This window comes from Megalobrama amblycephala, linkage group LG16 (genome assembly GCF_018812025.1).
Source record: "Megalobrama amblycephala isolate DHTTF-2021 linkage group LG16, ASM1881202v1, whole genome shotgun sequence".
NCBI lineage: Eukaryota > Metazoa > Chordata > Actinopteri > Cypriniformes > Xenocyprididae > Megalobrama > Megalobrama amblycephala.
In genome coordinates, this window is record NC_063059.1 from 33,767,381 (window position 1) to 33,794,425 (window position 27,045).

Genomic DNA, 27,045 nt, shown 5'->3' on the forward strand with positions numbered 1-27,045 from the left:
CAAGCTCTTCTTTGCCTTCGACCGACTGGGAAAATGTGCTTACATGTATATTTCATGCTTTACATTTTGAAAGGTTTGATTTATTTGTTCAGTCTCTGTTAGCACATTACTTTTAGCAAGCACCACTGCATTTACACATTTTGTGAAAAAAAAAAAAAATATATATATATATATATATTATTGACATTTTATTTGCTACTATTTGTTAAACATGGATCAAATAGTGAATTATACAGTGCATTCTAGGCTTACATGACAGTATTTTGGTTACAGGGTTAAAACAACAAAAAAGGCACAAAAAAGTAAAAAATAGATCATTTCATTGACACTACAATGGCAAAATGAACATTAGTTAGAATATTTATCTAAGCATTAAAGTCAGCATGAAACGGCATTCACATCCATTTTACTTCCATAATGTGAACTAGGATATTTGACCAAAAACAAAATGTAGGTCAGAAATTGATTTTCTCCTCAGTACATGAAAAGTGAGTGCTCTGTACCACGACGAGAGTTAAAATAATGCCTGAATCTCGAATCCGACGGCCAATAGGCCGGATGGCCTATCAGCTGAAAGGGTATTGCATGTTAATGAAACATTACAAGACAAACTTTTCATTGAAATAATGTGGAATGACGAATCATGCACAATGAGACCAGAAACATGTATTAAAGCAAATAGAATTAATTTTGATTTTATCTTGGACTTATCCAAACCCATTCCAATTTAGCAAGCAAAAAGTTAACAGTCTCTAAACTTTTTATGTATATATATATTTCCCTTACCTTAAAGAGACTATGGATTCTATGTATTTTTTCACAAATCCTACATGATATGCATGAAAACTTACTTGGCAGTTATTTAAATGTTACTATATCTAGGACATACGCATATACGAATACTTGCAAAAAAAACAACAAAAAAAAAAACAGATGCATATTCAATACACAATTCTCATGCTGGTAATGATAAAGACATATTAGGCTACACTGGAATGTATTTATATGCTCTACATTGCATAACAAAATCATAATCAACTAACATAATAAAGAGAATTACAATGATTGTCCATAGTGGCAGTTAATTAATGCTAGTCCTGGAAATGAATCCATGAGTCATTCCTGTTATGTAGTACATTTCCAAGTATACTGTAGTATATATTTGGATAAAATATAAAACTGACCATTTTTGAAGATTAATGTCATATTAGTTTGTTTTCTTTTATCACAATATTACAATAAATGCCCTAAAAAGCATAAAAAGTCATTTATTAAGAAATGTTCCAGGTGTTTTTCTTTCTTTAATCAAAATGTTAAATGCAAAATTTGGGGACGTTTGTTTAATTGTTGATTTTAGATATTTCCTGCGTCCTTAATATCACTTTCCACCTAGTCTTTTTAACTAAAAAAAATGCCAGTTCATTAATGACATTATTGTCCAGGAAGTGACATTATTTTTGGTGAGAAAACAACAGCATAAACATGAGAAAGTATTAGCAGTTAATTCTATAAATTATTTTACGTATTGTGCTTTAGTTGTTTGTCGTACTTTTCCACCCTGTTGCACAAAATGTTAAAAAATTGGTATGGCTGAATCAAAATATCAAATATCGATGGTTTAAAAAATACCTATCAATAACTATCAATTCATAATTAAACAAACCATATATTTCCACCCTGTTACAGTATGTTCCATTCTGTAATCCATCTTTTGCCATTATGTAAATAATCAAGTTATAATTAGCAAAGTGTATATATGAGCATATGAGCTTCGGCATAGCTTATTTCTGAAATACTGAAATACAACACAAGCGTAATAATTTTTAAAGTTTCAGAGTTCACAAAATGTGTGAAACATAACAGGAATGACTTCTACACAAGGAATGAGAGGCATAGTAGCATTTCCATATGAAACTCCTGGAAATAGTGCAAATTTAGTCACATCCATACTTAGAAATGTTATGAAAGTGCTCCTAATAGGAAAGTCATGCTCAAAAGTGTAACTGACGGCAGCAGAAAGGTAAGCTCCTGAGTAAAAATGAACCGGACCATTCCCAAGCGGCTTTACTCTGTTGGACATCATGGAGCTGGATCTGTAACAGTGCTCTGAACGTTGTCTTGCAGGAAGGCAGCGGGCGACCTGAGAGCTGCTGTGTCTCCTTCAGGACAAGTGTCTGGAAGAAGGGTGTTCAAGGAGGTGTTCGCATGGGCATCCCGGTCTGGGCCAGCCAGGCTTGGAGAGGCCATGGGGGTCAGGAGGATGGAGGTGGGACAGTCGGAGGAGAAGTACCTGGTTAGAGCTTGCAGCTGCTCGGACTGCGGCGAGATGTCCGTAGAGAGGCTCTGCCACAGACCCGAGATGTTCTGACGCACATCCTCCAAGCTGAGCTTCAGCTGGTTGCGATCTTGCAGTAATTTCTCCTTCTCGCTCCTCTGATAAACGTGGAAACAAAAGAAGATCCATTTCAGGATTGTACTTTGTATTCCTTATGGTGAAAAAAACAATCATGACACATGCTATTGATTTTCTTAAAGTGTGGGAAAAAAAAAGTGTTGATTGGTTTACTCGATCTTCATTTGAAAAAGGGACAATAGAAGCAATATAACTGTACACTTTATGCCCAAACACAATGTGGTAATGGTTTGGGAAGGGATTTTCAATTTAATGATTCTTGTTTCTAATTTATCCCAGTAACATTTCATGTCATACTTTTGAAGGCAAAGAAATAATATTTGTTTTTATATAGGCCTATATACTACAGTCTAAAGATATTTTTATTGTAAAACTGTTAACAAAAAAATGATTTATGCACTGTTGTGTGTATTTAGGATACAAATGTATATACTCTTAACACTTGTCATTTTATTTCATGGTAACATTTTATTTTTTACAATGAAAGTATCATCTGTTACACAAAACTGTAACTGTATTTTCATTATCAAGGTGATTCCAGGTATCAACGCTTTTGTAGTCATAGTTCAATATCATGATAATCGTTATTGTGAATTTCTGATAATTGCTATTGTGAATCTATCTAATCTGGAAATAAAGCAAAACAACAGAGAACAAAAATAACGAAACAATCCTCAGATGCCATGTTTGTTATTTACAGAAATAATCTGATATTAAAGGGTTAGTTCACCCAAAAATGGAAATTCTGTCATTAATTACTCACCCTCATGTTGTTCCACACCCGTAAGACCTTCATTCATCTTCAGAACACAAATAAAGATATTTTTGATGAAATCCGATGGCTCAGTGAGGCCTCCATTGTCAGCAAGATAATTAACACTTTCAATGCCCAGAAAGCGACTAAAGACATTTTAAAACAGTTCATGTGACTACAGTGGTGCAACCTTAATGTTATGAAGCGACGAGAATACTTTCTGTGCACCAAAAAAAACAAAATAAGGACTTTATTCAACAATATCTAGTGATGGGTGATTTCAAAACACTGCTTCATGAAGCTTCGAAGCTTTACGAATCTTTTGTTTCAAATCAGTGGTTCGGAGCGTGAATCAAACTAACAAAGTCACATGATTTCAGTAAACGAGGCTCCGTTACATCATAAGTGTTTTGAAATTTCAATGGTTCACCACAAGGGGGCGATGATACACGCTCCGAACCACTGATTTGAAAGAAAAGATTCGTAAAGCTTCTCAGCTTCATGAAGCAGTGTTTTGAAATCACCCATCACTAGATATTATTGAATAAATTCGTTATTTAGTTTTTTTGGCACACAAAAAGTATTCTCGTCGCTTCATAACATTAAGGTTGAACCACTCGAAATCGTCATCACCTGCTTTCAAATGGAGCGCCATTTAATAGACAGAACCGTAGATCACTGACAAGCTACGCAATATCGCGTTCATTATCGCAGATGAATCGCCTTCGATAATGAACGCAATATTGCGTAGCTTGTCAGTGAATTACGGCTCTGTCTATTAAATGGCGCTCCATTTGAAAGCAGGTGATGACGATTTAGCGGTAATCAGGGAACCGGCTTTACTGACGAAATGCGCGTGAAAATCGCATGCGATATATCGCCCCGGCCCTACACTGTAGTCACATGAACTGTTTTAAATACATCTGTAGTAGCTTTCTGGGTGTTTGAAAGTGTAAATCAACTTGAGTCAATGGAGGCCTCACTGAGCCATCGGATTTCATCAAAAATATCTTAATTTGAGAGTTCCAGACTGATTTTTTTTGACTAATTCATTAAAAGTAACTACAAGGATCCTGCTACATGTTGTTTGATTGCACTAAACTACCAAAAACCGTGTTTATGTCAGTTATTAGCCTAATCCTGGGCACCGCTAAAATACACAGGTAAATGGGGCCCAAATTGTTCAGATCACTCAAATAACATTCGGAGGACATTCACAAAATGTAATTTTGGAATCAAACAGACATACCAGTTTCTTGATGTCTCCCTCCAGCCAGTAGATACAGTCTAACTTCCTCTTGCGGCAGCGCTGAGCAGCCACGCGGTTCTTACTGCGGCGTCTCACATCTTGAACAAACTCCAGCTGTTCTGGGGTCAGTTTCTCGCGTTTCAACATCTGCAGGAATGCTCTCCGGGTCATGGTGGAAATTTGCTCCACAGGGAATGGCAAATCCACCTGGGAAGAAAACCGAGACGTCAACACTGCATTATGGAGGATGTTCAGCCAAGAGGTTGGTTACATTTTTCAGTAGAGACTGAAACTTTTATTTGAAGCATGTCAGGGAATCTCAAGCGAGTACAAAAATATTGGTGAAGTTTGGCACCAAACTCCACCTCTAACTTCATGAAGTTTTGCAACCGTGAGTGCTAGCATGCTCACCTCCTGCACTTGTTCATTGCTACCACATTGCGCACAGTCTCCATCCGATTCGCACTCAGAGTTTTCCCTTGAGTTAATTGGGGACATGCAGGGACTGTCTCCAGTGTCCTCGTTGGACAGAGCGTGTCCCATGGAGGTCTGTCTATCACTGGAGCTCAGGTCCCTCAGGAAGGGACAATCATCGGGCGCAGCTCCCAGATCCAGATGCTTCAACCAGTGGAAGTCCGAGCCGTTTCCTGCAGACGACTGGTCGATAGAGTCCAAAGGTAGCGGCTCATTTAACGTGGAGCTCAAATCCGGCCAAAAGCCCTTTGCAAGATGCTCAGCCACTTCCCTTTCCACTACACTTCGTTCGGTGAAGCCATCCTTGGGGGTCAGTTCAGAGAACGTTTGTTTGTTGGAATCGAAGACCTGGTTGTCATCGGTGCCAATGCTGCCGAGGTCTGGAGCGCCGGAAATCCCGTCCAAAACCCCGTTTGACTCCACGGAATTCAGAGGACATAGTTGGCTGCAGTCGGTGGGCGGCATTAGAGACCCTTCAAGTTGGTCAAAGTGGCCATCGGTGATACTGGCAATGCTCAGGTCTTTATCAGTAGGTGGTTCACAACGTACCTCCATTGCTAGTTCCTTCTGGAATTGCTCCTCCATTGCTAAAATGTCGGCACCACAGGTAGCTACAGCCGAATGCAGTTTCTCATTGTCACTTGTGCTCGAAGTGGACAGGAAAGGACAAACTTCACTAGCCACCATAGAAGAGGAAGGCAACTGTGGGCCACAGTTCTGCAGGCAAAACTGGTCTTGGCCATCACCCATGTGGTATGAAGAGCTTCTTGCGTACAGCGGGGATAAATCTAACTGCATTTCTTTGTCATTTGGGATGGGGGGACAATCTTTAGGACTTTCTACAGAGGATGTTGCAGATGCAGCCTGCATGACTGTTCCTGCATCCTGAGGTACACGATCTTCTCCAGTTTCAGGGTTTTGGTCACTAGGACTGTTGATAGCTTGGGATTTCTTATTGGATGCTTGGTTCTTGCTTTTCCCCTTCACTTTTTTTGAGGTTCCACCACCATCAGAAAACTTTGGGATGAGGAATTCAAAGCAGGCCTTATCGAGGTTTTGAAATCCAAGAAATTCGGCGCATCTGTGGATCTCCAGGATGTTTTCTTTCGTGAAGTGAAGTTTTGCAGTGTAGGCGAACTGCAGAAGAGGCTCAAATCCCTCCACAGTGACCTTGGGAGATTAATGATCTAGTCATGATTACTGCATGAATAAATCATTTACAAATCGCATTACTGGGTTATAGCTGTAACATAGTTTGCTCAATTTAATCTCAATATATAAGGCCTAATTTGACAGCAATGCAATGCAAACAATTTTTCAAGGAATAGTTCACACAATAATGAACACTCTGTCATCATTTACTCACCCTCATGTCATGCCAAACTCGTATGAATTCTGTCCTACACTCAAGGAAAAGTTAGTGTTTACAATACACTTTTCTATATAATGAAAGTGAATCAGAATAAAATGGATTATGAAAAGCAGTATCAAAAAAGTAGAACTTTTTCAAACTATGTTCAAGAAATGTTTAAAAATGTGGTGTAACCATCAAGTATTACGTAAAAATACATGAATACATGAGGGTTTTTATTTATTATTACTATTTACAAATATCATGAATTATTAATTCATAAATATCTGTACATTTTTGAGGAGTCATGTGACATTTTACAACCTGCATAATTATAACATGGTCAAATTATCTGATATTTAAAAAAGAAATTGTTGACCTTGACAGTTATGAGGGTCAGCAGGAGTCCTTTCTATGATATAACTTCCGGTTTTATATATCTAATATTTCCTGCATGTTGGTTGGGCCACATGACATTGATTTGTGGACAAATATTAATAAACAGTGAAAAGTTTTGTAAAAATATTTTTTTCTGCCAAATAATAATTATAAAAGATTAATTTAAAGGTGCAATATGTAAGAATTTTGCAGTAAAATACCCAAAAACTAGGCCAGTGTTATATATTTTGTTCACTTGAGTACTTACAGTATCCCAAATGTTTGCAACTATTTGTAAATTGTGAGAAAATTGCAATTTTAACCAAGGGTCGGGGACGTGTGAGGAGTCGCCTGTCAATTGCGTCATACCCGCGTTACCCTCGGTTTCCGATTTTATTTTGTAGAAACCATGAAAACACCAAAGACGCTTTAATATATTACATGTTTAAATAGGCAAGGGAACAACTGTTTTGATATATTTACAGACAGAAAACGAATTATTGTTATATAGCTCAACACGTTTAGTCTTATTGTTTAAATCTAATTTTCTTGATTTTTTGCGAGTACCATGCTTTACCATGCCTCAGAGAAAAACACTATTTTGTCAAGTAGCTAACATAGCATAATCAGATGCAGCTTTATTTTTAGTAACAGTAATACAGTATTTTCTCCATCATACAATATGTTTTAAAATTAATTGCATGCCATTTATCAACACAAGCCATCCAGCATTTAATATGATATTGTAAAATCGATCTATCTTACTGCAGTGTGTAACAGTGTCTCACAGCAGCTGCCGAGCGAACGCACAGTGTAACGTTATAACATCATTTTCAACACACTCAAATGTATCTAATATGATAAACAGAGCTGCGTTACCTCATACTCATGACCGGAAAAACGGAAGCGACGCCGGCGACTGTGGCATAATAAAAGTTCAGCTGCTCGTGAGGCGTGTGTTGCGCAATCGCTCCAGCGGCCTCGTTCAGCTCCCACAACACTCGGTCCTGCTCTGCTTCATACTACAATAACATTAATAATCGGATCCATGAACATGATTTCTGTCCGAGTCCTATCCCTATTCTTTTGCACCAGTCGTTGAGGTGAAGACCACATGTCCCAAGATTCTGTGCTCAAACTTGGCGTCATCAAGCTACGCCATTGTTTTGAATGGACCTCTAGCGACCTCTAGCAGACATAAAATATTTTCGGACATAGCGAAAATATTACATAGTGCACCTTTAAATCACTGTATTATTTACTGTATTATGTTTTTAGGACAGTTGCGTCACCATTACATTTTTTTTTACTTATTGACCGCCAAAATATCAAAATTAATTTTAATTCATAAATTATAAACATGGTAATCATAGAAGAGGTGTATTCAAGTATGTATGAATTGCAATTTAATAAATATAGTCATCCAAATAAATAAAAATATGCAACATCATGTTATTGAGATTGGGTTCAATATTCATACGTGAGTAAATGATGACAAAATTTTAATTTTTGTTTGAATTGTTTGTTTTAGAGTTTGCTCACATTATTTATTTATTTATTTTTTTTGCAGTTAAATCTGTATCTGTTAAAAATAACAAAGAGAACACAGCTTAACCATAGGTTTTTCAAAAACCTCCAGGTTCAACCCATCCATCCACCATATCAAGCATTACCTCATCCGGCAAGCTGACAGTGAGGTTTGGTCGGCTGTGGTTTGTCAGTCTGGTGTAAAAATAGTGGCTGCAGGAAGCCAGCACTGAAGAGTGTGCTCGAAAGCTCCTGCGCTCCACTTCAACCGTCACATCACACAAGAGCTCTTTCTGTCTCAGTTCCTCCAGCGAGCGAAGAACATGATGGCTGTGAACAGCGGACTGAAAGGTGAAAACAGAGGTCCGGGGGCCATCCACAGACATGACGCAGGGGTTTAGCTACAAAATAACAGATACATAGACGCAACTGTGTAACAAGGTGGAAATACAGAAAGAGATGCATCAAGTTACACTTGGGTGGAGTGATGTCCAGCTCAATACATGGTGCTGAGAGCCACATACTGTATACAAATGCAATTATGCCATGTAGAGTACAAACATATCTTAGACAACATTACTAAAACATTTGAGTAACCATTAGTTAGATAAGTAAACATGACTGAGCATGACTCTGCAAAATAAGTATACATTAAAAACATGTTTTCAGTTCACGGCTAAAAGATAGCTTATCTTTCTGAATGTATATGTGTCAAACAATCATATATAGTTAACAGAATAGTTTTCATAGTGTCAACATAAGCCAAAATGAGTGTTAAGCAACTGCAAACACATTTGTTTATGAGCTGGCATAAATAAACACTGCTTAACTATAATACCTAAAAGTTCCCACTTATTAATATGGCATAATAGTTGAAATAAAAACAAAAATAGAAATTAGCCAATGGTTTGTAATGAAACTGACATTGTTTAAGCTATTGTTTACATGTGGGGTTTGTATGTCTGTAGAGGGATATAAAACTGACCTGACATCACTGGAGATCAGAAGCCGTCAAAAATCCCGCTCTGTCCATCGCTTTTCTAGTCTAAAAGTAAAAACGGATTAAAGTTTGACAGCGAACGAGCTCCATAATGCCTGTCATGTGACTGTACAGTGCGGCAGTGAGTGCACGTCACATATCACGCACAGAACGTACTGCGTCATGCATCTAATAGCCACGCCCATTACGAGCTACGCCCACTTCTAGCATGGAGATAGATAGATAGATAGATAGATAGATAGATAGATAGATAGATAGATAGATAGATAGATAGATAGATAGATAGATAGATAGATAGATAGATAGATAGATAGATAGCAAAGCTGAATTTTCAGCATCGTTACTCCAGTCTTCAGTGTCACATGATCCTTCAGAAATCATTCTAATATGCTGATTTGCTGCTCAATTAACATTTATGATTATTTTCAATGTTGAAAACAGTTGTGTACTTTTTTTCAGGATTCCTTGATGAATAGAAAGTTCAAAAGAACAGCATTTATCTGAAATACAAAGCTTCTGTAGCATTATACACTACCGTTCAAAAGTTTGGGGTCAGTAAGAATTTTTATTTTTATTTTTTTGAAAAGAAATTAAAGAAATGAATACTTTTATTCAGCAAGGATGCATTAAATCAATCAAAAGTGGCAGTAAAGACATTTATAATGTTACAAAAGATTAGATTTCAGATAAACACTGTTCTTTTGAACTTTCTATTCATCAAATAATCCTGAAAAAAAATATTGTACACAAATATTTTGTACAATTGTACACATTAAATGTTTCTTGAGCAGCAGATCAGCATATTAGAATGATTTCTGAAGGATCATGTGACACTGAAGACTGGAGTAATGATGCTGAAAATTCAGCTTTGCATCACAGGAATAAATTACTTTGTGAAATATATTCAAATAGAAAACAGTTATTTTAAATTGTAATAATATTTCACAATATTACTGTTTTTTACTGTATTTTTAATTAAATAAATGTAGCCTTGGTGAGCAGACGAAAGTTCTTTTAAAAACATTAAAAATCTTAGTGGTTCCAAACTTTTGGACTGTACTGTACATATTCAGGAGATTTTTTAACGGTTGAACCTTTATTTTGAAATATCAGAGATGATTCGCGTCATTTTCACTTGCTGTTTAAACTCACTGTAACATCTTTGGATATCTTGTGAACAATCATACCACAGCTGTATTCATTTAAAAAAATGAATCACGCTGATTTTAATGTTCTTAAATAGTAAAATATGATTTTACAAATCCTCACGAATTTATTCACGTGTCGAAAGTGCTTCTTCAAAATCTAAGTTTCACTCACTGTCATTGGAAGGAGCATGTCAAACTACAGCAGTGCTTTTCCGTTTGTTGGAATTGTTTAATCTGGTTAGTTTATTTGTCGGTTTTTCTGTCTGTGAAGAGTGACTTGAGTGTAGTTGTAGAGTCGTATGCTGACTGTCATCAGTAATGTCAGCGTACAGACCGCTGCTGCGTTTACTCAGGCGCGGGACAGCAGCAGCGCGGGTCTGTAGGACAGTCACCACCTGGTCACCTGTAGGAGCTGCTTTCAATGCCAAAGTTCAGAGGAGACTAGACCTTTTCCAACAAAATGTGGTACGACCCTGTCTGTGTGTATATATATATGTGTGTGTGTCTAGTTTTAATTGCTGTTTGACCTTTAATAGAGTAAAATACAAACTGTGTATGTGTCTGTCAGGGGTTGTTTGGTGTCCCAGAGCTCAGCTCCATTGAGGGTTTTGAGGTGGTCCAGGACAGAGCCCTGCAGGAGACAGAACAGCTGGTGGAGAAAGCCTGCCACTGCCCCCCAGGAGTCCAGACTGTGGAGATATTTGACAAACTGTCAGACAGTCTATGCAGAGTGGCAGACATGGTAAACAAGTTGTTTATATATTACATATTGTTTACATACATTGCTTTAACCTGTTAACTGTCACCCCCACTTTTTTTATCTAAACTTAAATGGTTGTAATTTAAGAATACTTTGGAATATAGACATAAGGCTGGTCTTGTTTTAAAGATGAAATTTGGCAGATTATTGTAGAAGTGAAATATTATTTATTTCCACTTATGTAAGTGGAAAAAGAAATTTAATTTATGAAAATGTAAAATGTAAAAATATAATATTATATTTAAAATATAAAATATATTTTACCAAACAAGTTTTACTCTAAAACTGCAAGGAAATCAAAGCCAAAAATCTGAACAGGTTGTTTTCCAAATTTCAGGTTGAACCAAGCTCCATTACTGACCATATAAAAGCGCCTCCATTTCCATATATGGTTTGAGTGATCTGAACCATATATTTACATTATTTTCATACAATTTATGAAGTAGACATCCTATATAGAAGTAGTATGGGAAGTTTGGCAGAATTTTATATGAATTCAGCCTCTAATAAACATTAAAACAACATGTATGTTGGTTATAGATCGCCGCCACAATCATAAATGTATATATGTTTTTTTCTATTAAAAACATTTTCAGACATTTTTCTCTCAAAAAACTGAATGGATATTATCTTTTGAACTCTTGGCATGAAAACAAACATGTTTCAACCAATCTTTAATGATTTTTCATGTTCATCGCTATTTCAAAATAAAGGTCTGAACATGCCTTATGAGTATGAAAATGTGCTCCTCTGTAATTTATTTTGAAAATAATTTAAAAAAATATATATTTATTTATTTATTGTAGGCAGACTTTATTAAAGTGGCACATCCCAATCCATCCTACCGGGAGGCTGCAGAGAGGACTTGTATAAACATTGGCACTATGGTGGAGAGGTGAGCCTGTATTTTTATCCACTTTATATATATATATATATATATATATATATATATATATATATATTTATTTATTTATTTTTTCTTCCAGAGATATTTATGATTTTAATTTTGTCCTACAGGCTCAATACCAATGTTGAATTGTGTAAGAGCTTAAAGGACCTGTTGGATAACAAAGAGATCTTTGCCAAACTGGACTCAGAGACAAGGTATAAATCTGATCTTCTTTTATTTTTATTTTATTTTATAATAGATTAGCCATGATAGAGATGCATGTGTTTTGCTCCATGAATAATCATCATGCTATTCCATGCCATTATTTATTTGTTCTAGAATGAATATTAAATCTCTATCTATCTTATAGAAAATGGGCATAGTGTGCAAACCTGTACCTTGCTTCATGTTTGATCACTAATCAAGGTTTTTACATAAAATTTAGTGAACAAGATGTTTAAAGTCAACATGAAATCCCAATCAAATTGATCCTGTTTACTTCATTAATGCAAGTCTGTGGTGTTTTCTTTGTAAAAAGTACTTTGTAATATTTACTATTCTGTTTTACTGATGCAGAAGAGTGGCTGAACTGTTCATGTTTGACTTCGAAATAAGTGGAATCCATCTGGATGAAAAAAAGGTTTGACTTTTTTTGTATTAATTATACTTAGTTAGAGCAGCACAATAAATCATTAAAAGATTGCGATCTCGATTCAAACACCCCGTGATCTTATTCATAAATGACAATGTTTTGGCTATGTCTATTAAACTTTTGACAACAAACTCCGCATTCAAATTTGTGTTGGCGCTGCCGCTGAGCCAAACAGTTTCATTATTTCTGTTACAATAATTCAAACATCATAGAAGTACAGGGATAAATGTTTATATTTCGGATGTAAACACTGATGTCTACGGTAGCAATCAAAATAAAGTAAATCACCTTTTGAAAGTAACTTATAGCTTCAAATAAAGATTATAAATGACATTGTTACACAGCAAGTGACTGTTAAAATGTATTTGTCATTGAATCATTCATTCAAGAGATTCATTCAAAAATGCTACTTCATCCAGTAATGAAACAAGTGAAGTCTTTATGAAGTGAGTCATTGAATCATTCACTCAAACCTATTTTTAATAACAATAATAATTCATTCAAATTAATTCAGCATTTCTAAATAGACTGCAGCAATTAACATTTTGTCAGAACCTCTAGTAAATTATATATTATTTTGTTTATTTTAAACAAAAAAAAAATCATGATTTTCAGATTATCCAGAATTGTGCAGCTATGTGTTGTAGGTTTGTCAAACGGTCCTGATAGACACTCCTTTCAAACGTTCTTGTTAGTGTTTGTTTGAGCGCTGTCTGAGCGTCAAATGTTTCTGTTTACAGCATGTTTTTATAAGCATGGAGCATTGTAGCCAATCACAATCGTATCTGATGAGCATGTGAACGAAATGGCTAATCAGAGGTGCTATTCAGTAAGTTAGTTAGAATCCGCTTAACACCGCTGAAAACGCAAGCCACACACTCAAATCCTTTCATTATAACCAACAATGTGTAAATTCAGTGTAAATAAGAGATTCATTGTACAGTTAAGACATTTTTTATGCCTGACTTATTTATTATAACGGGAGTTTTCTCAAGAGTGCAAAATTCAGTGAGCTTTTGCTTTAGAGACTGACAGCCTTAGTGATTATTATTTTGCTTTCTGTTCATTACCCATTCTGGATTGACAACCGTATTTAAATGCGCAATTGAATCGGAAACTGCGATGATTGACAGTGATAACCAACGGATGAGACCATTTTTTTTAAGTACTTAAACAGTTTTTGCTCTGGTACCAAAATTGGTGCAGAGAACTGCAAATTTTACTGGTATTGGTACCGACTACTCAACGTTTGGTACTGTGACAACTATACTCGACAGTAAAATACATTTGTGTGTAAGACAATCTCACAGATTACCTTTCCATATTTCACAGAGGAAAGAGGCTGTGAACTTGAATGTGAAGCTGTTGGATCTGAGCAATCAGTTTCTCATGAGCTGTCACATGCCCAACAGAATAGAGAAGAGAGTCCTTCCTGAACACATTCACCAGCACTTCAGTAAAGACGGAAAGTACATTCAGATCAGCGGCCTGCATGCGGACGCGCCTGATGATCTGGTACATCACTTTCCTTAATTAGTACAAACTTTTTGATGTTGTATAAATATTGATTGAAATAGTCACAAACTCTTTTATTATTGTAAATATTTCTTTTGACCCCACGGTAGCTTTGTTGTAGTGTAACCAGTGTTTTTTTGTTTTGTCTTTTTGTCTGTGCACATATTTTTCAGGTCAGGGAAGTTGCGTATAAAATTTTCCTCTATCCAAATGCAAATGTGATGCACATACTTGAGGAACTGCTGGCCTGTAGAGATAAACTGGCTCGCCTGGTTGGTTATGAATCTTATGCACACAGAGCTTTAAAGGGAACCATGGCCAAAAGCCCAGGTAGCAGACTTTTTTTGATAGTTCTGTTTTGTTTTTTTGTTTTAAACATTTAAACTTGTGTAATTTCTGTACCACTATCTGCACCAAACAGAACAGAATGAATAATGATTGTTTCTAAACAGCTGCTTATCAAACTTCAAATGAATATTTTTATTTTTTTGTGAAGAAATACAACATTGTTTATTATCAAATATTTAAAGGTACACTATGTAACTTTTACATTCTCGTAATAAAACAAGAATCAACATTGGCTTGGCTTTTTGGAGGTAGCAAGAACATTTTCTTTTGTCAGAATCAAACTGTTGTAAAAGCGGCAGATATTTTATTGAACAAATAATTTGTCATATGTAGTTCTCTAACTAGTTCATTGTAAAGCATTATCTATTGTGAAGAGTCATGACATTATGGTTGTTGTTGCACTGTGCTGGAATTTATTTTCAAGGAAATACTGTGTCTATTAATGGGTAAAGCTATAGTAATGTCTTCAGCTAGTCAGATCATTTCCATCTAAACTGGTTATATCTCTTAACTAGAAGTGAATGTTTTATGAGGCAGTAGGATAACTATATTCATCCACACAGTCACGCAGAGCTGAAGTACAACCAAAACGATCTTCAATTGTTTTCAGTTTTGTTTTTTAACCGCTAGAGGGCCAAAAGTTACATAGTGTACCTTTAATATTATTTATGTTATAGGAATACAAGTTTATGACAAGGTATGTTTCTCTACAGAGGCAGTTATGAGCTTCTTACAGCAGATCACAGACAAGCTCTCAGACAGGTTGAGTATTCTCTCTTCAAAATGTGTCAATTGCATTAATCACGGATGCATAATAATGAATATATTATGTGCAAGAGTTAGTCTCTTTTTTTTTTAAGAAAGATTAAACTTATTTTTTTTATCTATTACAGTATTGTCATTGTCTTATTCTAGCAGAGGTGCCACTAGGTGTCACTGTCAACAGCATTATATGTTGTTGCAGCTATAATGAAGACACTATGGTGTATTGTATTGGTTGCATGTGTTCCTAAAGATACAGATTTTTAACAGAATATGCATATATATGTATAGCAAATAATTTTCATAATGTAAAATTTAATGTTTATATATGATATATAATATAAAAAACTGTATTTCCGTCAACTTTAGGACGGTAAAGGATTTTGAAATGATGAGGGATATGAAGACAAAACTCAACCCCAGAAATTCTGTAAGCACTGCTCAATTATCCTTATCGTCTGCTGCCATATTGTATCATTTTGTAAAATTTTTATAAATTTACAATTACCTGCAAGTTTGTTTAAATGAGAAATAGTCCATTGTTCTGTAGAAGAATTAAAACAGAATAAAATCTTCCTCGGTAGGAACTAATGCCTTGGGACCATCCGTACTTCAGTGGTGTGATACGTGCAGAAAGGTAAGAGACCTGAGAAAAGCATGTGACAGAATTTAATTTTCTTACATCAAAATAATACGCTACTGTATTAAGTAGTATGAAAACCCTGTAGATGATTCTTTCAGCTCTCTCTCCAGTGTTCAGATGCCTTTTCTAAAGCACAATCACCTGTGCTCCTATATATTTTGTCCTAAAATTTGTGATTGGTGTGTCATTAGTTTTGCTACTTAATGTGTCATGGATAAATGTGTGCTATTTCAGTTCACATTGTGATGCTTGAGTTAATTATTTTAATTATAGTTTGTGTTTTCTGAATGAGAACATGGTTAAACCTGTGTAAAATGAGGGCATTTTTGTGCAGAGTTTGGCAAAAATAATTAAGAAAATTGGAATGTGTGTGAAAACGGGTGAAATGTGCTAAATGTTTTGAGAAATGTGTCTTTGTTTTGAGAACCGAATGAATGTTTTGGGAAATTTTGTGCTATATGATTTCCACATTTCTTTTCACATTCTTGTCTTTTATTTTTTGTAGTCTGTGGTTTTAGTGAGAAAAAATGTGAACGGACTTTCAGCCTTTAATAAAATGTCATGTTTATATTTTGTCTCTGCAGATTTAACATCGAGCCAAGCCTGTACAGTCCGTACTTCTCGCTGGGAGCGTGCATGGAAGGTCTGAACGGTCTTTTCACACAGCTGTATGGCGTATCACTGCTGGCTGAGCAGCCCAGTGTGGGGGAGGTCTGGAGCGAAGATGTGCGCAAGCTGGTGAGATCATGCTTCTGTGCTTGATTATCAAACCAAAATGGCTTAAATGAGAGCTCATCTTCAGGTCTAGCCAACTTCTTTTCTATTATCACTTGCCATTTTGAATTGTTCCTTCAGGCTGTGGTGCATGAAACAGAGGGACTGCTGGGATATATCTACTGTGACTTTTTCTACAGACCTGAGAAACCTCTTCAGGTAAAGAAAAACTCAAGATAAGCCATCTACTCATGTTGTCCTTAGTTTGTCCATCTCAAATTAGTATCTGTTATACAATATTATAGAATAATTAGTTCCAATCCTCTAATTCGATTGGCTGAGTGGTGGTTCATACTGATACTCATTTACATCATTACACCAGTAGGTGGCAACAAGTGAGTGAGTGCTATATAGTATCAGAAAAACAGTACGCCAAAAGTAGTATGTCCTAATCAGCCCTTCGTTCCATTCGGAAGGGTTCATCCCTATGCCCTAATCCCTTCAAAGGGTTTACCCTCCGGAGTGAGAGCTTCGAAGGGATGAAGGGTGTAGGGGTCAAAAAAACTATTTTTTTGGAACGCACTTCTGCGTCATCTTAACAAGACAATTAAGGAGGAGTAGATTGTGCAAGTTGCGCCCTTTGTTTAACGTTAGTTTATATATTTATTTATTTTTGGTATTTTTGCTTCGAAATCCTTCATTCCGAAGGGCCCTTTGAAGTGGCCAGTTTTGAGCACTTCGGTTTGGAACGACCCTTCAATATGGCGACCATGATTATTTTCACTCCGAAATGCCCTTTGGAGGGCGATATATCCCGTTTGGAATGCACTGCAGGTGTGCTGCACACGTCCTGAAAAGTGAAGCCAAAACATTTTATAAACCCCATCCTCTCCATGAAATCGAATGGGATGCGAGTCAAATTAAAAAATCCAATTACACTTATATTTTTTTTCTGAAGATGGATAAAAAAATGTATCCCCCTCAATTGTGGTCATAACAAAGCTAGTGACAGCTGTGCTTGCGATTGAGTCTGTGTGAGCTGGAGTAATGGCGGGACCTTGATATTGCAGCTCCACCTTAGGATCAATGCCGCGCTGGCTCCAAATGTTGGCTTAATTTTTCTACAGTGTAAGGAAATGGAGACGTCCATCTTTTTTTATACAGTCTGTTGTGCAATTACATAGTATTTGAAAAACAGTAGTACACACATGACCTACTACTTCTGACGAGATTCTGAAGTGTGCTTTTAATGGACTACTATCCCATGAGGCCATGGGATCATTTGTAAATGACAGTGAAGCGACTGGAGCCTTAGGTCACATAAAAATGACAACATGGCGGATGTAGTACGTCCGAATTTCATTAACACTACACACGTTGATATATAGAACATACTTTTTTTAAAATGGTTGCAATGAACGAAATGTAGTACATACTATACAGTATGTAATTTCAGATGCAGGATTGAATCATTCAATCAACCAGTTTGTTTAAAAATATTGATTCATTAAGGATTCATTAATCTTTATGAGGGAGTCATTGTATTATTCACTCGATCGATTTGTTTAAAAACAGATTCATTTAGGAACAAATCTTTACTGATTTATTCAACAGCAAAATTAAACCAATGTTGGTTTATTTGTTTTTTTTATGCTCAGCCAATCAGTATAGATCAGTCCAGCTTGTTTGTGTCCCGCTCAGGACTGCCACTTTACCATTCATGGAGGGAGGCAGTTGGATGATGGCCAGTATCAGTTGCCAATGGTGGTCCTGATGCTAAACCTGCCCCACCCCACGCGGTCCGCTCCTACGTTACTCAGCCCGGGCATGATGGAAAATCTCTTCCACGAGATGGGCCATGCCATGCACTCCATGCTGGGACGTACCCGCTACCAACATGTGACGGGTAAAATATGATCTACTAATTTTGTTTACATTTGTGAACATCACTTCCTCGGAGCAGCATGATCATGGTGACCTTGTTTCTCTCTTTAGGAACGCGATGTAGCACTGATTTTGCAGAGGTGCCCTCTATTCTCATGGAATACTTTGCCACAGATTATCGAGTGATCAGTCAGTTCGCTCGCCACTACCAGACAGGACAGGTACACTGCAATGTTCATGTTGGTCATGATCAGTTTGATCATTATATCAAAAATTATTTTAAAGGGTTTCTATTATGTTTGTGAAATGTTGCTGTTTGAGCATGAAAAATGTCTGCAAAGTAAAGTTATTCTTTATATTAGTAAGCAAGGTATGTCTCAATCAGTTCCCTAATTCAGTAGTCAGGTCACTAACCAGGGAGTCAACCATTTTAAGGGCTGTCTCAATCGCAAAATACTTCCAGTGCACTGAAACGTTCGCTCACTAAAAAGTTCCACAGTGCACCGTGTGAGCCAACTCAATACACATTATGATACCAATAGATGTTTCAAATGTTATAAATGACACAATTATAACATCACATTTGAAATGTAAGAGAGGTATGAAAAATAAATAATTACCACTGTGAAATGTCCTGCACAAGTCGTGCTTGTGAAGGTGGTTTGGGTTGATCAGTTTGATCTTCTTGACTGTCGTTATCGGACTCAGGCTCAAAGTGATATTGCACAACTGACTCCATAGGTAGCTTCGTTTTAGTAGTGTTCACAGCACCTCAGGAAGCCTCTGGAGCGGATACTCTCCGGTTATGGTTAGGGGCATATGCTCTAAGTGGTAGACCAATCACAACGGACTGTGGCCAGCTATCCAATCAGAGTTTTAAAGAAACCGAAACTAAAACAGAGAGCGTTCAGACAGAGGATGAAAACAGGTGCTGCAACATTGTAAATTATAAGTAAAATAAAGAGTTTTTTTGAACATTAAAGGTGCCCTCGAATGAAAAATTGAATTTATCTTGGCATAGTTAAATAATAAGAGTTCAGTACATGGAAATGACATACAGTGAGTCTCAAACTCCATTGTTTCCTCCTTCTTATATAAATCTCATCTGTTTAAAAGACCTCAGAAGAACAGGCGAATCTCAACATAACACCGACTGTTACGTAACAGTCGGGGTGTACACCCCCAATATTTGCATATGCCAGCCCACGTTTCCAACATTATAAAAGGCATTAGACAAGGGCAGCCAGTATTAACGTCTGGATGTGCACAACCAAATCATCAGACTAGGTAAGCAAGCAAGAACAATAGCGAAAAATGGCAGATGGAGCAATAATAACTGACATGATCCATGATAACATGATATTTTTAGTGATATTTGTAAACTGTCTTTCTAAATGTTTCATTAGCATGTTGCTAATGTACTGTTAAATGTGGTTAAAGTTACCATCGGTTATTACTGTATTCACGGAGACAAGAGAGTCGTCGCTATTTTCATTTTTAAACACTTGCAGTCTGTATAATTCATAAACACAACTTCATTCTTTATAAATCTCTCCAACAGTGTAGCATTAGCCGTTAGCCACGGAGCACTATCGAACTCATTCAAAATCAGAAGTAAACAATATAACAGTATACAATACTCACATAATCCGACGCATGCATGCCGCATGCATGACGAACACTTTGTAAAGATCCATTTTGAGGGTTATATTAGCTGTGTAAACTTTGTTAAGGCACTGTTCAAGGCAAGCGCGAGCTCTGTGGGCGGAGAGCACGAGATTTAAAGGGGCCGCAGCATAAAATCGGCGCGTTTATAATGATGCCCCAAAATAGGCAGTTAAAAAAATTAATAAAAAAAAAATCTATGGGGTATTTTGAGCTGAAACTTCACAGACACATTCAGGGGACACCTTAGACTTATATTACATCTTTTAAAAACATAATCTAGGGCACCTTTAAATGATGTAAACGTATTCTAGTAGACCCAGTAAACAAAATTATGAACTAGAAAATGAGCATAATTGGACCCCTTTAAATTCTGTGCTGGTCGCTCTTTTCCATGCAACTACAATAAATGAGAATTGATGCTTCTTGTTTTAAACAGGATGCAGAAGCACCATAAAAGTAGTAAATACAACTCCCAAGTCTTCTGAAGTCATTTCTGGGTGATCATTTAATAGAAAATGCTATTTTATTCTCGCAGCCTTTGCCACAGAGCATGGTGGCCCGTCTTTGTGAGTCCAAGAAAGTCTGTGGTGCAGCTGACACTCAACTTCAGGTACCAGATCTTCTCATTCAACAACGAGAAAGATTTCCTATATATATATTCCTATGTATATGTATGTATGTTCATATGTTTATTTTATTTTATTCTATTTTATTGATTTATTTTACCATTTAGGTAATAATTTATACTTTTAAAACCTTAAATTCCAAAATAAAATTGAAAAAATCTAATATTGACCTATATACAATGCAACATTTTCATAAATGGTTTGGTATCTTACCTCAAAGTTTCTGTAAATATTTCTCTTTAGGTTTTCTATGCAGTCCTGGATCAAGTTTATCATGGAAAACCACAAAACCGATCAACTACAGACATCATGATAGATATGCAGAAAAAGTATTATGGCCTGCCATACGTCACAAACACAGTAAGTGTGCTTCATTTGAATGAAAAAAAAATCTATTCAGTAGAACTGGCAAAAACTCCCTGTATTTTCAAAATCAGGGTAGGAAATCTTCACTTAGACAAAATGCATGGTCTTAAGGATAACTTTGAATCATTTATTTAATGCCCACTAGAAATCAGCGCTGCACAAAAAGCACATCTCCTCGTATGTAGGTGGTCTGTTGCCCTGAAATTAAGTGATCCATTGGCGTTATTGAAGTTAATGAATGTTTAGGAATCGTTCCTTGACTAATCCTTAATAACATCTTATACTCCCGCTTCTGAAGTACAAAAACACATCAACACACCAAGGTAGTTTGGTTTTGGCCCCTTTCCTGCCCTGTGGTTTTCTACAGACACTGCACGGTTAAAGGATTAAAATGCTTTTTCTCTGCTCTCCAGCCCCTGTTCGGGGGCCTTTTTTGCAATAACAAAGCAGACATATACTTTGAAGAAGCGCTCCCTGGGGGAAATATTTGAAACTCTTCTTTGAGAGTCTTTTTGGAAGGGAAAACATAGTTTGAAATGCATTTCTCAGCTCTTCGGCAGCTGTAGAGATGGCCGCCTGAGAGCTAGAGTGATCTAAAACACATATTTTATTTCGGAATGGCCTTCATAAACCGTTCATCCTGGCCTGTAATTATGTGGAGCCACTGGGAATCAGGCCTCCCCCCAACTCTAAATATTCCCTTCTCTCTTTAATTGCTTCAGCCATAATGTCTTTACCATCATCTAAATCACCGAGCTTCCCCCTTCTTATCCGTTATTACCGCCTCTCACGGGAACGCAGCTAATAGTATGTGTGTGTCTTTCATTCCTGTAGGATGCATGTTTTACTGACTATTAAAGAACAAATGAAAGCTTTCCTCAGTCCACATACGGCCGTAAAACCCTCGGCATGCAACTCTATTGAATAGGGGTGTGACGAGACAGGTATCTCACGAGACGAGACGAGACGAGACTCGAGATTGAGTTCACGAGACGAGACGAGACAAGATTTTTACACACTATTTTTAAGAAATCCTCAATCCTTTGCTACAGTATTTATTAATCTTTGTTTATGTTAGTTAATAAAAATAGTCATTCATTGTTAGTTCATGATAGTTCAAAGTGCATTAACTAATGTTAACAAATGAAACCTTATTTTTTGTGCTTAATAAGATTAAGAGAAAACTGTTATTCATTTTTTATGGTAACACTTTACAATAAGTGCAACCAAAGTGCAAATAAGTCCAAATTTTTCTTTGATACAGAGCTAAGAGATGGTTACAACTACACTGCCCAGCCTAAAATAGCTTTCATATTGAGAGATATTTGCATGCATCAGGGAGCCGCTTTCAAAATGCGAGGTACTGAAATCGCGTTTGAATGCGCGCTCGCGTTTACTTTCACTTTTAGCGATCGCGCGTAACTCTGTAAATATGGAGTGGTGGCAACCGTTATAAAACTGAATTAAATGTTTTTTATTTAAATACAAAGCAAAACGACAGTGGAGGCGTAATGTAAACGAATCGGTGGCATATTCTTTCCTAATCATCCTAACACTCTGTCATGGCAACAACATCACGAGACTACTTTTTGCCTCGACGAGAAATCTCGTCACATATTAGTCTCGCGAGATCTTCAGTGCCATAATCCTTCAGAAATCATTCTAATATGTTGATTGCTTGTTCAAGAAACTCTTATTATTATGAACGTTGAAATCAGACGTTGTGCAGCTTAATATTTTTGTGGAAGCAGTGATACATTTTTGCAATTTGAGGTATCATTTATGTCAGGGGTCATCAACTATATTTGTCCAAGGGCCAGAATTTTTCTCTGCAGACACTGTAAGGGCCAGATACTCGTAATATAAAATAAAATTCGAATTGTATCCTAATATGTTATTATTTGATATACTAATTCTAATTCCAAATTTGTTATTTTTACATATTACCTGTACTGCAGCAAGCCACCAGGGGCGATAGCGATATTTTAGGCTTCATATTTGTGAGGCTGTCAAGCTGTCCATCACTGTCACGCAATTGTGCGCTAATCCCAGGCAAGGAAAATTTTGACATTTGTGAAAAAATGAGCACGTGAAACAATAAAAGATGTTCAAAGAGAGAACGCGTTTATCGTCATTCTTGACTGAAGGCAGGCTATGGCACAAGCTACTTTTCAGAAGGCTTTTCCCCCCGTTAGATTTAAAAATAAAAAACGGTTCTCATTCCCCCTTGAATAAGGCCGGCGACACACTGGCTGCGTGGCGTGTCCGTTTTTATTTCGGCTCCCATATTTAACAGGTTGGAGTTTGCACACTGAGACACGCGCCTCAGGCGCGCTCGAGCCACGCGGAAAACGCGTGCATGCTAGAAATAGAACCGACGCTTGTTCCAGCAACGGGAGTGTTCTCTGGCGAGAGCGCAGAACAGCGGAGTTTGTCTGACCGAAATGCATGTCTGCTTTGACATTGTGGAAAATAGAATAATAGAAACAAAATGTATTAGCATTTTTACCCGTTATCAATCTAAATTAATCTCGTTTTTAATTTAGCTTAATTTCGTTTTTCTTTATTTAAATTTCGTTTTTTCTTTATTTAAATTTCGTTTTTCTTTATTTAAATTTCGTTTTTTCTTTATTTAAATTTTGTTTTTCTTTATTTAAATCTACCCTTACTGTGCCAATTTGTTAGTCAGAAAAATATTAGACTACCTTAAAACTATTGCTTAATTTAACAGACCTGTGTGTGTGCGTTTTATATCACTAGTGCAGTGTCCGTTCTCGGAGCATAAAGCCTCGTTTACACTGCACGCGTGTGCGGCGCGTTACGGCTGCGACGCGGCTACCGGAGCTGATTCGCGGCCACTCTAGTCAATGCTCGTGTTTACACCAGCCGCGCCGCGGTGCGTTTGAGAAGCGTCCCAGAAGCTCGCCGCGCCACTTCGCTAAAGATAGGCGCCTCGCCTATTTTTGACGGACGCCGCGTCAAAGACGCGCAGCTCAAATAGAAAATAAAGTCAAAATAATCACCCTGAGTAAACTCCTGGTCATATTTCGCATCACTACGATGTCAGAAACTGACAACAAGAGATTCGAAGTTGAAAACTTGAAATTTCTTTGTTTTTGTTGTCCATAACTGGAATTTTAAGTGTATTAACTTCATCTGTATGGCTACAGCAAAATAAAGTATGGCATAGCAATAAACACAATAAAACCGGACAAAATATAACAATTTAGCCATTAAAAACACGAAAAAAATCAATGAAAAAAAAAAACGTCAGACATGCAAATCTCGTGGTATCGGGAATCCAGCCGCTTCGCTTTTGAAATGCTTCTGGTGTGAGTTGACACCGCTCAGAAGACGGAACAAAACCTTGCCGGAGCCGTAATGCAACGCACACGCGTGCAGTGTAAACGAAGCCCTGCCCGCGTGAGGTGCGCCGCTTCCCGCTCGCGCTGCTCTGACTGTAGTTTACTAAAAGTTTATTAATTCTGAATGTGTCGCGTCCCTTGTGAAGTCGATTGGATGAACGGTTCTCGAAATAATAAAAATGCAAACGGACATACAGACACAGATTCCTGCCTTTATTAGAGAGAAAAATATGTTCAACCCCTCTCTCCGAAGCTTCGAATAGTCGATGTTTATCAAAAAATGGTATTCGGACCAGCCCTAAACTTTTTCCTCTTGCAAGGCTATTCCTGATTTCAGTATTATTCTGGGGGCCGGATGGAAATATCTGGCGGGCCGGATTTGGCCCGCGGGCCGCCAGTTGACGTTGCATGATTTATGTGTTACCACAAATTGCACAGGTCGACTTAGGCACCAAAGATTCATACTGAAATCACTAACCCTAATTTGAGTAATAATAGTGATGCTTGACCACTAATAAAGACTGTGGCCGATGATGAAGATGGTTAATGACTCACAGAGAGAGCCGTATTTACAGTTGTTTGACTTTTGCTGACGTTGATTCGATTTACTAGGGCATTAATAGCGTTCTGGAAGGTAATGTCAGCTGTTAGAAACATGGACCAGATGGAGGTTCTTGTCCTGTTGCTAATATTTGGGAACATTCACACAAAGCGTTACATTCCTCTGGCCGCTGAGATACATGATGGGATGCAAAGAGCGTGCATGTCCAAAAAAGCATGGTATTACCGTTGGTTAGATTTTATTAGCTCAAAGCCTTTATCCAAAGTACTGTAAATGGGAAATTCTTATAAATGTAGATTTTGAAGTATCTTGTGGCCAGCAGCCTGACAGGACCCATCTGCAGTGAAAATATTTCCATAACCCGATACAGATTTTAGGAGAGTGTTGATAATCAAGTAGCTGTTCTGTTTTGCTAATGTTTAGCTTTCAGATGTTACGTCTCTGCAAAAGTGCGTTTGGACTTACTGAAGTCATTAGGGGCCATATGGGATATGTCTTGCTGATACTCTGGGGCTTAAGTCTGTATTCTTCAGCAGTTTCACCTTCCTCAACTATAATGTGTCTCTCATAGTGCTGTTTACACAACCCTGGCTCTGTTCAACAACCTCACAGAGAAACACTTACACACACACATTCTGCATAAGAACAGACTGTCCAGCATGTCCCTTACTAATCATTATAGCCAGATGTCTTTGTGGAGTCCTTAATATTCTGTAGCATGATAGCAATGCTTTTATAATGTACCAACTACAAAAGTATATAGTTATATAACACATGTATCTGTACGATTCCTGCGTTCAGGAGGTTGTAACACTGTGACGTGAATCGTGTATTTAGCGGACAGCAAATAACCCTAATGTGTCTAATATTGCCCGGGCCCTGTGATAGGAGAAGAAGGTCCTCTATGGTATAAAGCCTACTTTTTGTTTGTTGCTTGGTTTGTTTTTTTGTTTCTTGTATTGATGTTTTGTTTGATTCTTGTATTGTTGTTTTGTTTGTTTCTTGGTTTGTTTTTTGTTGTTTTTTTCTTGTATTGTATTGTTTTGTTTGTTTGTTGTTTGTTTATTGGTTTGTTTTTTGTTGTTTTTTTTTCTTGTATTGTATTGTTTTGTTTGTTTGTTGTTTGTTTATTAGTTTGTTTTTTGTTAGTTTCCTGGTTTGGTTTGGTTTGTATCCTGGTTTGTTTTGTTTCTTGGTTTGTTTGTTTTTTGTTTGTTTTTTGTTTGTTTGTTGCTTGGTATTCTTCTTGTATTGTTGTTTTGTTTGTTTTGTTTGTTTCTTGTATTTTGTTTTGTTTGTTTCTTGGTTTGTTTGTTTTTATTGGTTTGTTTTTTTGTTAGTTTCCTGGTTTGGTTTGGTTTGTGTCCTGGTTTGTTTTGTTTCTTGTTTGTTTGTTTGTTTGTTTGTTTGTTTGTTTTTTGTTGCTTGGTTTCTTGTATTGTTTTTTTTGTTTGTTTGTTTCTTGTTTGGGATTTTTTTGTTTTGTTTTGTTTTTTGGTGTTTGGTTTGTTTTGTGTCCTGGTTTGGTTTGTTTCTTGGTTTGATGTTTTGTTTTGTTTTTTGTTTTGGATTTTTTTGTTTGTTTGCTTGATTTCTTATATTGTTTTTTATTTATTTTGTTTGTTTCTTGTTTTGGATTTTTTTTTGGGGGGGGGGTGTTTCTTGGTTGGTTGGTTTGTTTGTTGTTTTTGTATTTGATTTGATTTTGTGTCCTGGTTTTGTTTGTTTCTTGTTTGCTTTTTTTGTTTCTTGTAGTTTTTTGTGGTTTGTTTTGTCTTTTGTTATGGACTTTTTGTTTTGTTTTGTTTGTTTCTTAGTTTTATAGTTTTGTTTGGTATTATTTGTCAGATACAGTAGAGAGTCACAGGATTTGGGTGGGGGCAAATTCAGGTATGCGTACCCTGCATGAGCACCACGGCTCTGTCAAGACAACATGTGAGACCCACTGAACAACAGCTGTGACAGAAACTACCATTAAAGTTATTGTAAATTTGAAT

The 27,045-nt window shown here is 36.8% G+C and overlaps 2 protein-coding genes across 4 annotated transcripts in view; one reads left to right on the forward strand and one right to left on the reverse strand.

The window, feature by feature from the left end:
* Positions 1-167: 167 nt before the first annotated feature.
* On the reverse strand, positions 168-9,289 carry bach1a (BTB and CNC homology 1, basic leucine zipper transcription factor 1 a). 2 transcript variants are annotated; one of them, XM_048160868.1, is made up of 5 exons: positions 9,132-9,289; positions 8,293-8,547; positions 4,828-6,060; positions 4,417-4,623; positions 168-2,433 (listed from the first exon to the last, which is right to left on the reverse strand). In XM_048160868.1, the coding sequence occupies exons 2-5, from the start codon at positions 8,530-8,532 to the stop codon at positions 2,080-2,082; spliced, it is 2,034 nt and encodes a 677-aa protein (XP_048016825.1). In that variant the 5' UTR covers positions 8,533-8,547; positions 9,132-9,289; the 3' UTR covers positions 168-2,079. The 2 variants fall into 2 exon arrangements, with proteins under 2 accessions (XP_048016825.1, XP_048016826.1); XM_048160869.1 differs by having other exon boundaries at positions 8,293-8,575; positions 9,132-9,282.
* Positions 9,290-10,282: 993 nt separating this feature from the next.
* The window catches only part of mipepa (mitochondrial intermediate peptidase a), a 28,077-nt gene continuing 11,314 nt past the window's right edge, over positions 10,283-27,045 (forward strand). The window contains exons 1-16 of one of the 2 annotated variants that reach the window (XR_007180278.1): positions 10,283-10,759; positions 10,863-11,036; positions 11,861-11,949; positions 12,072-12,158; positions 12,520-12,583; positions 13,928-14,110; positions 14,284-14,440; positions 15,172-15,220; positions 15,590-15,650; positions 15,805-15,857; positions 16,448-16,601; positions 16,719-16,796; positions 18,279-18,483; positions 18,573-18,682; positions 20,665-20,739; positions 20,999-21,115. Coding sequence is in view for 1 of the 2 variants with exons in the window: in XM_048159943.1 (XP_048015900.1) it covers positions 10,613-10,759; positions 10,863-11,036; positions 11,861-11,949; positions 12,072-12,158; positions 12,520-12,583; positions 13,928-14,110; positions 14,284-14,440; positions 15,172-15,220; positions 15,590-15,650; positions 15,805-15,857; positions 16,448-16,601; positions 16,719-16,796; positions 18,279-18,483; positions 18,573-18,682; positions 20,665-20,739; positions 20,999-21,115 (1,803 nt within the window). In the remaining variant the exon portion in view is untranslated. The remainder of the gene's footprint in view (positions 10,760-10,862; positions 11,037-11,860; positions 11,950-12,071; positions 12,159-12,519; positions 12,584-13,927; positions 14,111-14,283; positions 14,441-15,171; positions 15,221-15,589; positions 15,651-15,804; positions 15,858-16,447; positions 16,602-16,718; positions 16,797-18,278; positions 18,484-18,572; positions 18,683-20,664; positions 20,740-20,998; positions 21,116-27,045) is intronic. The other variant, XM_048159943.1, reaches the window with a different exon arrangement.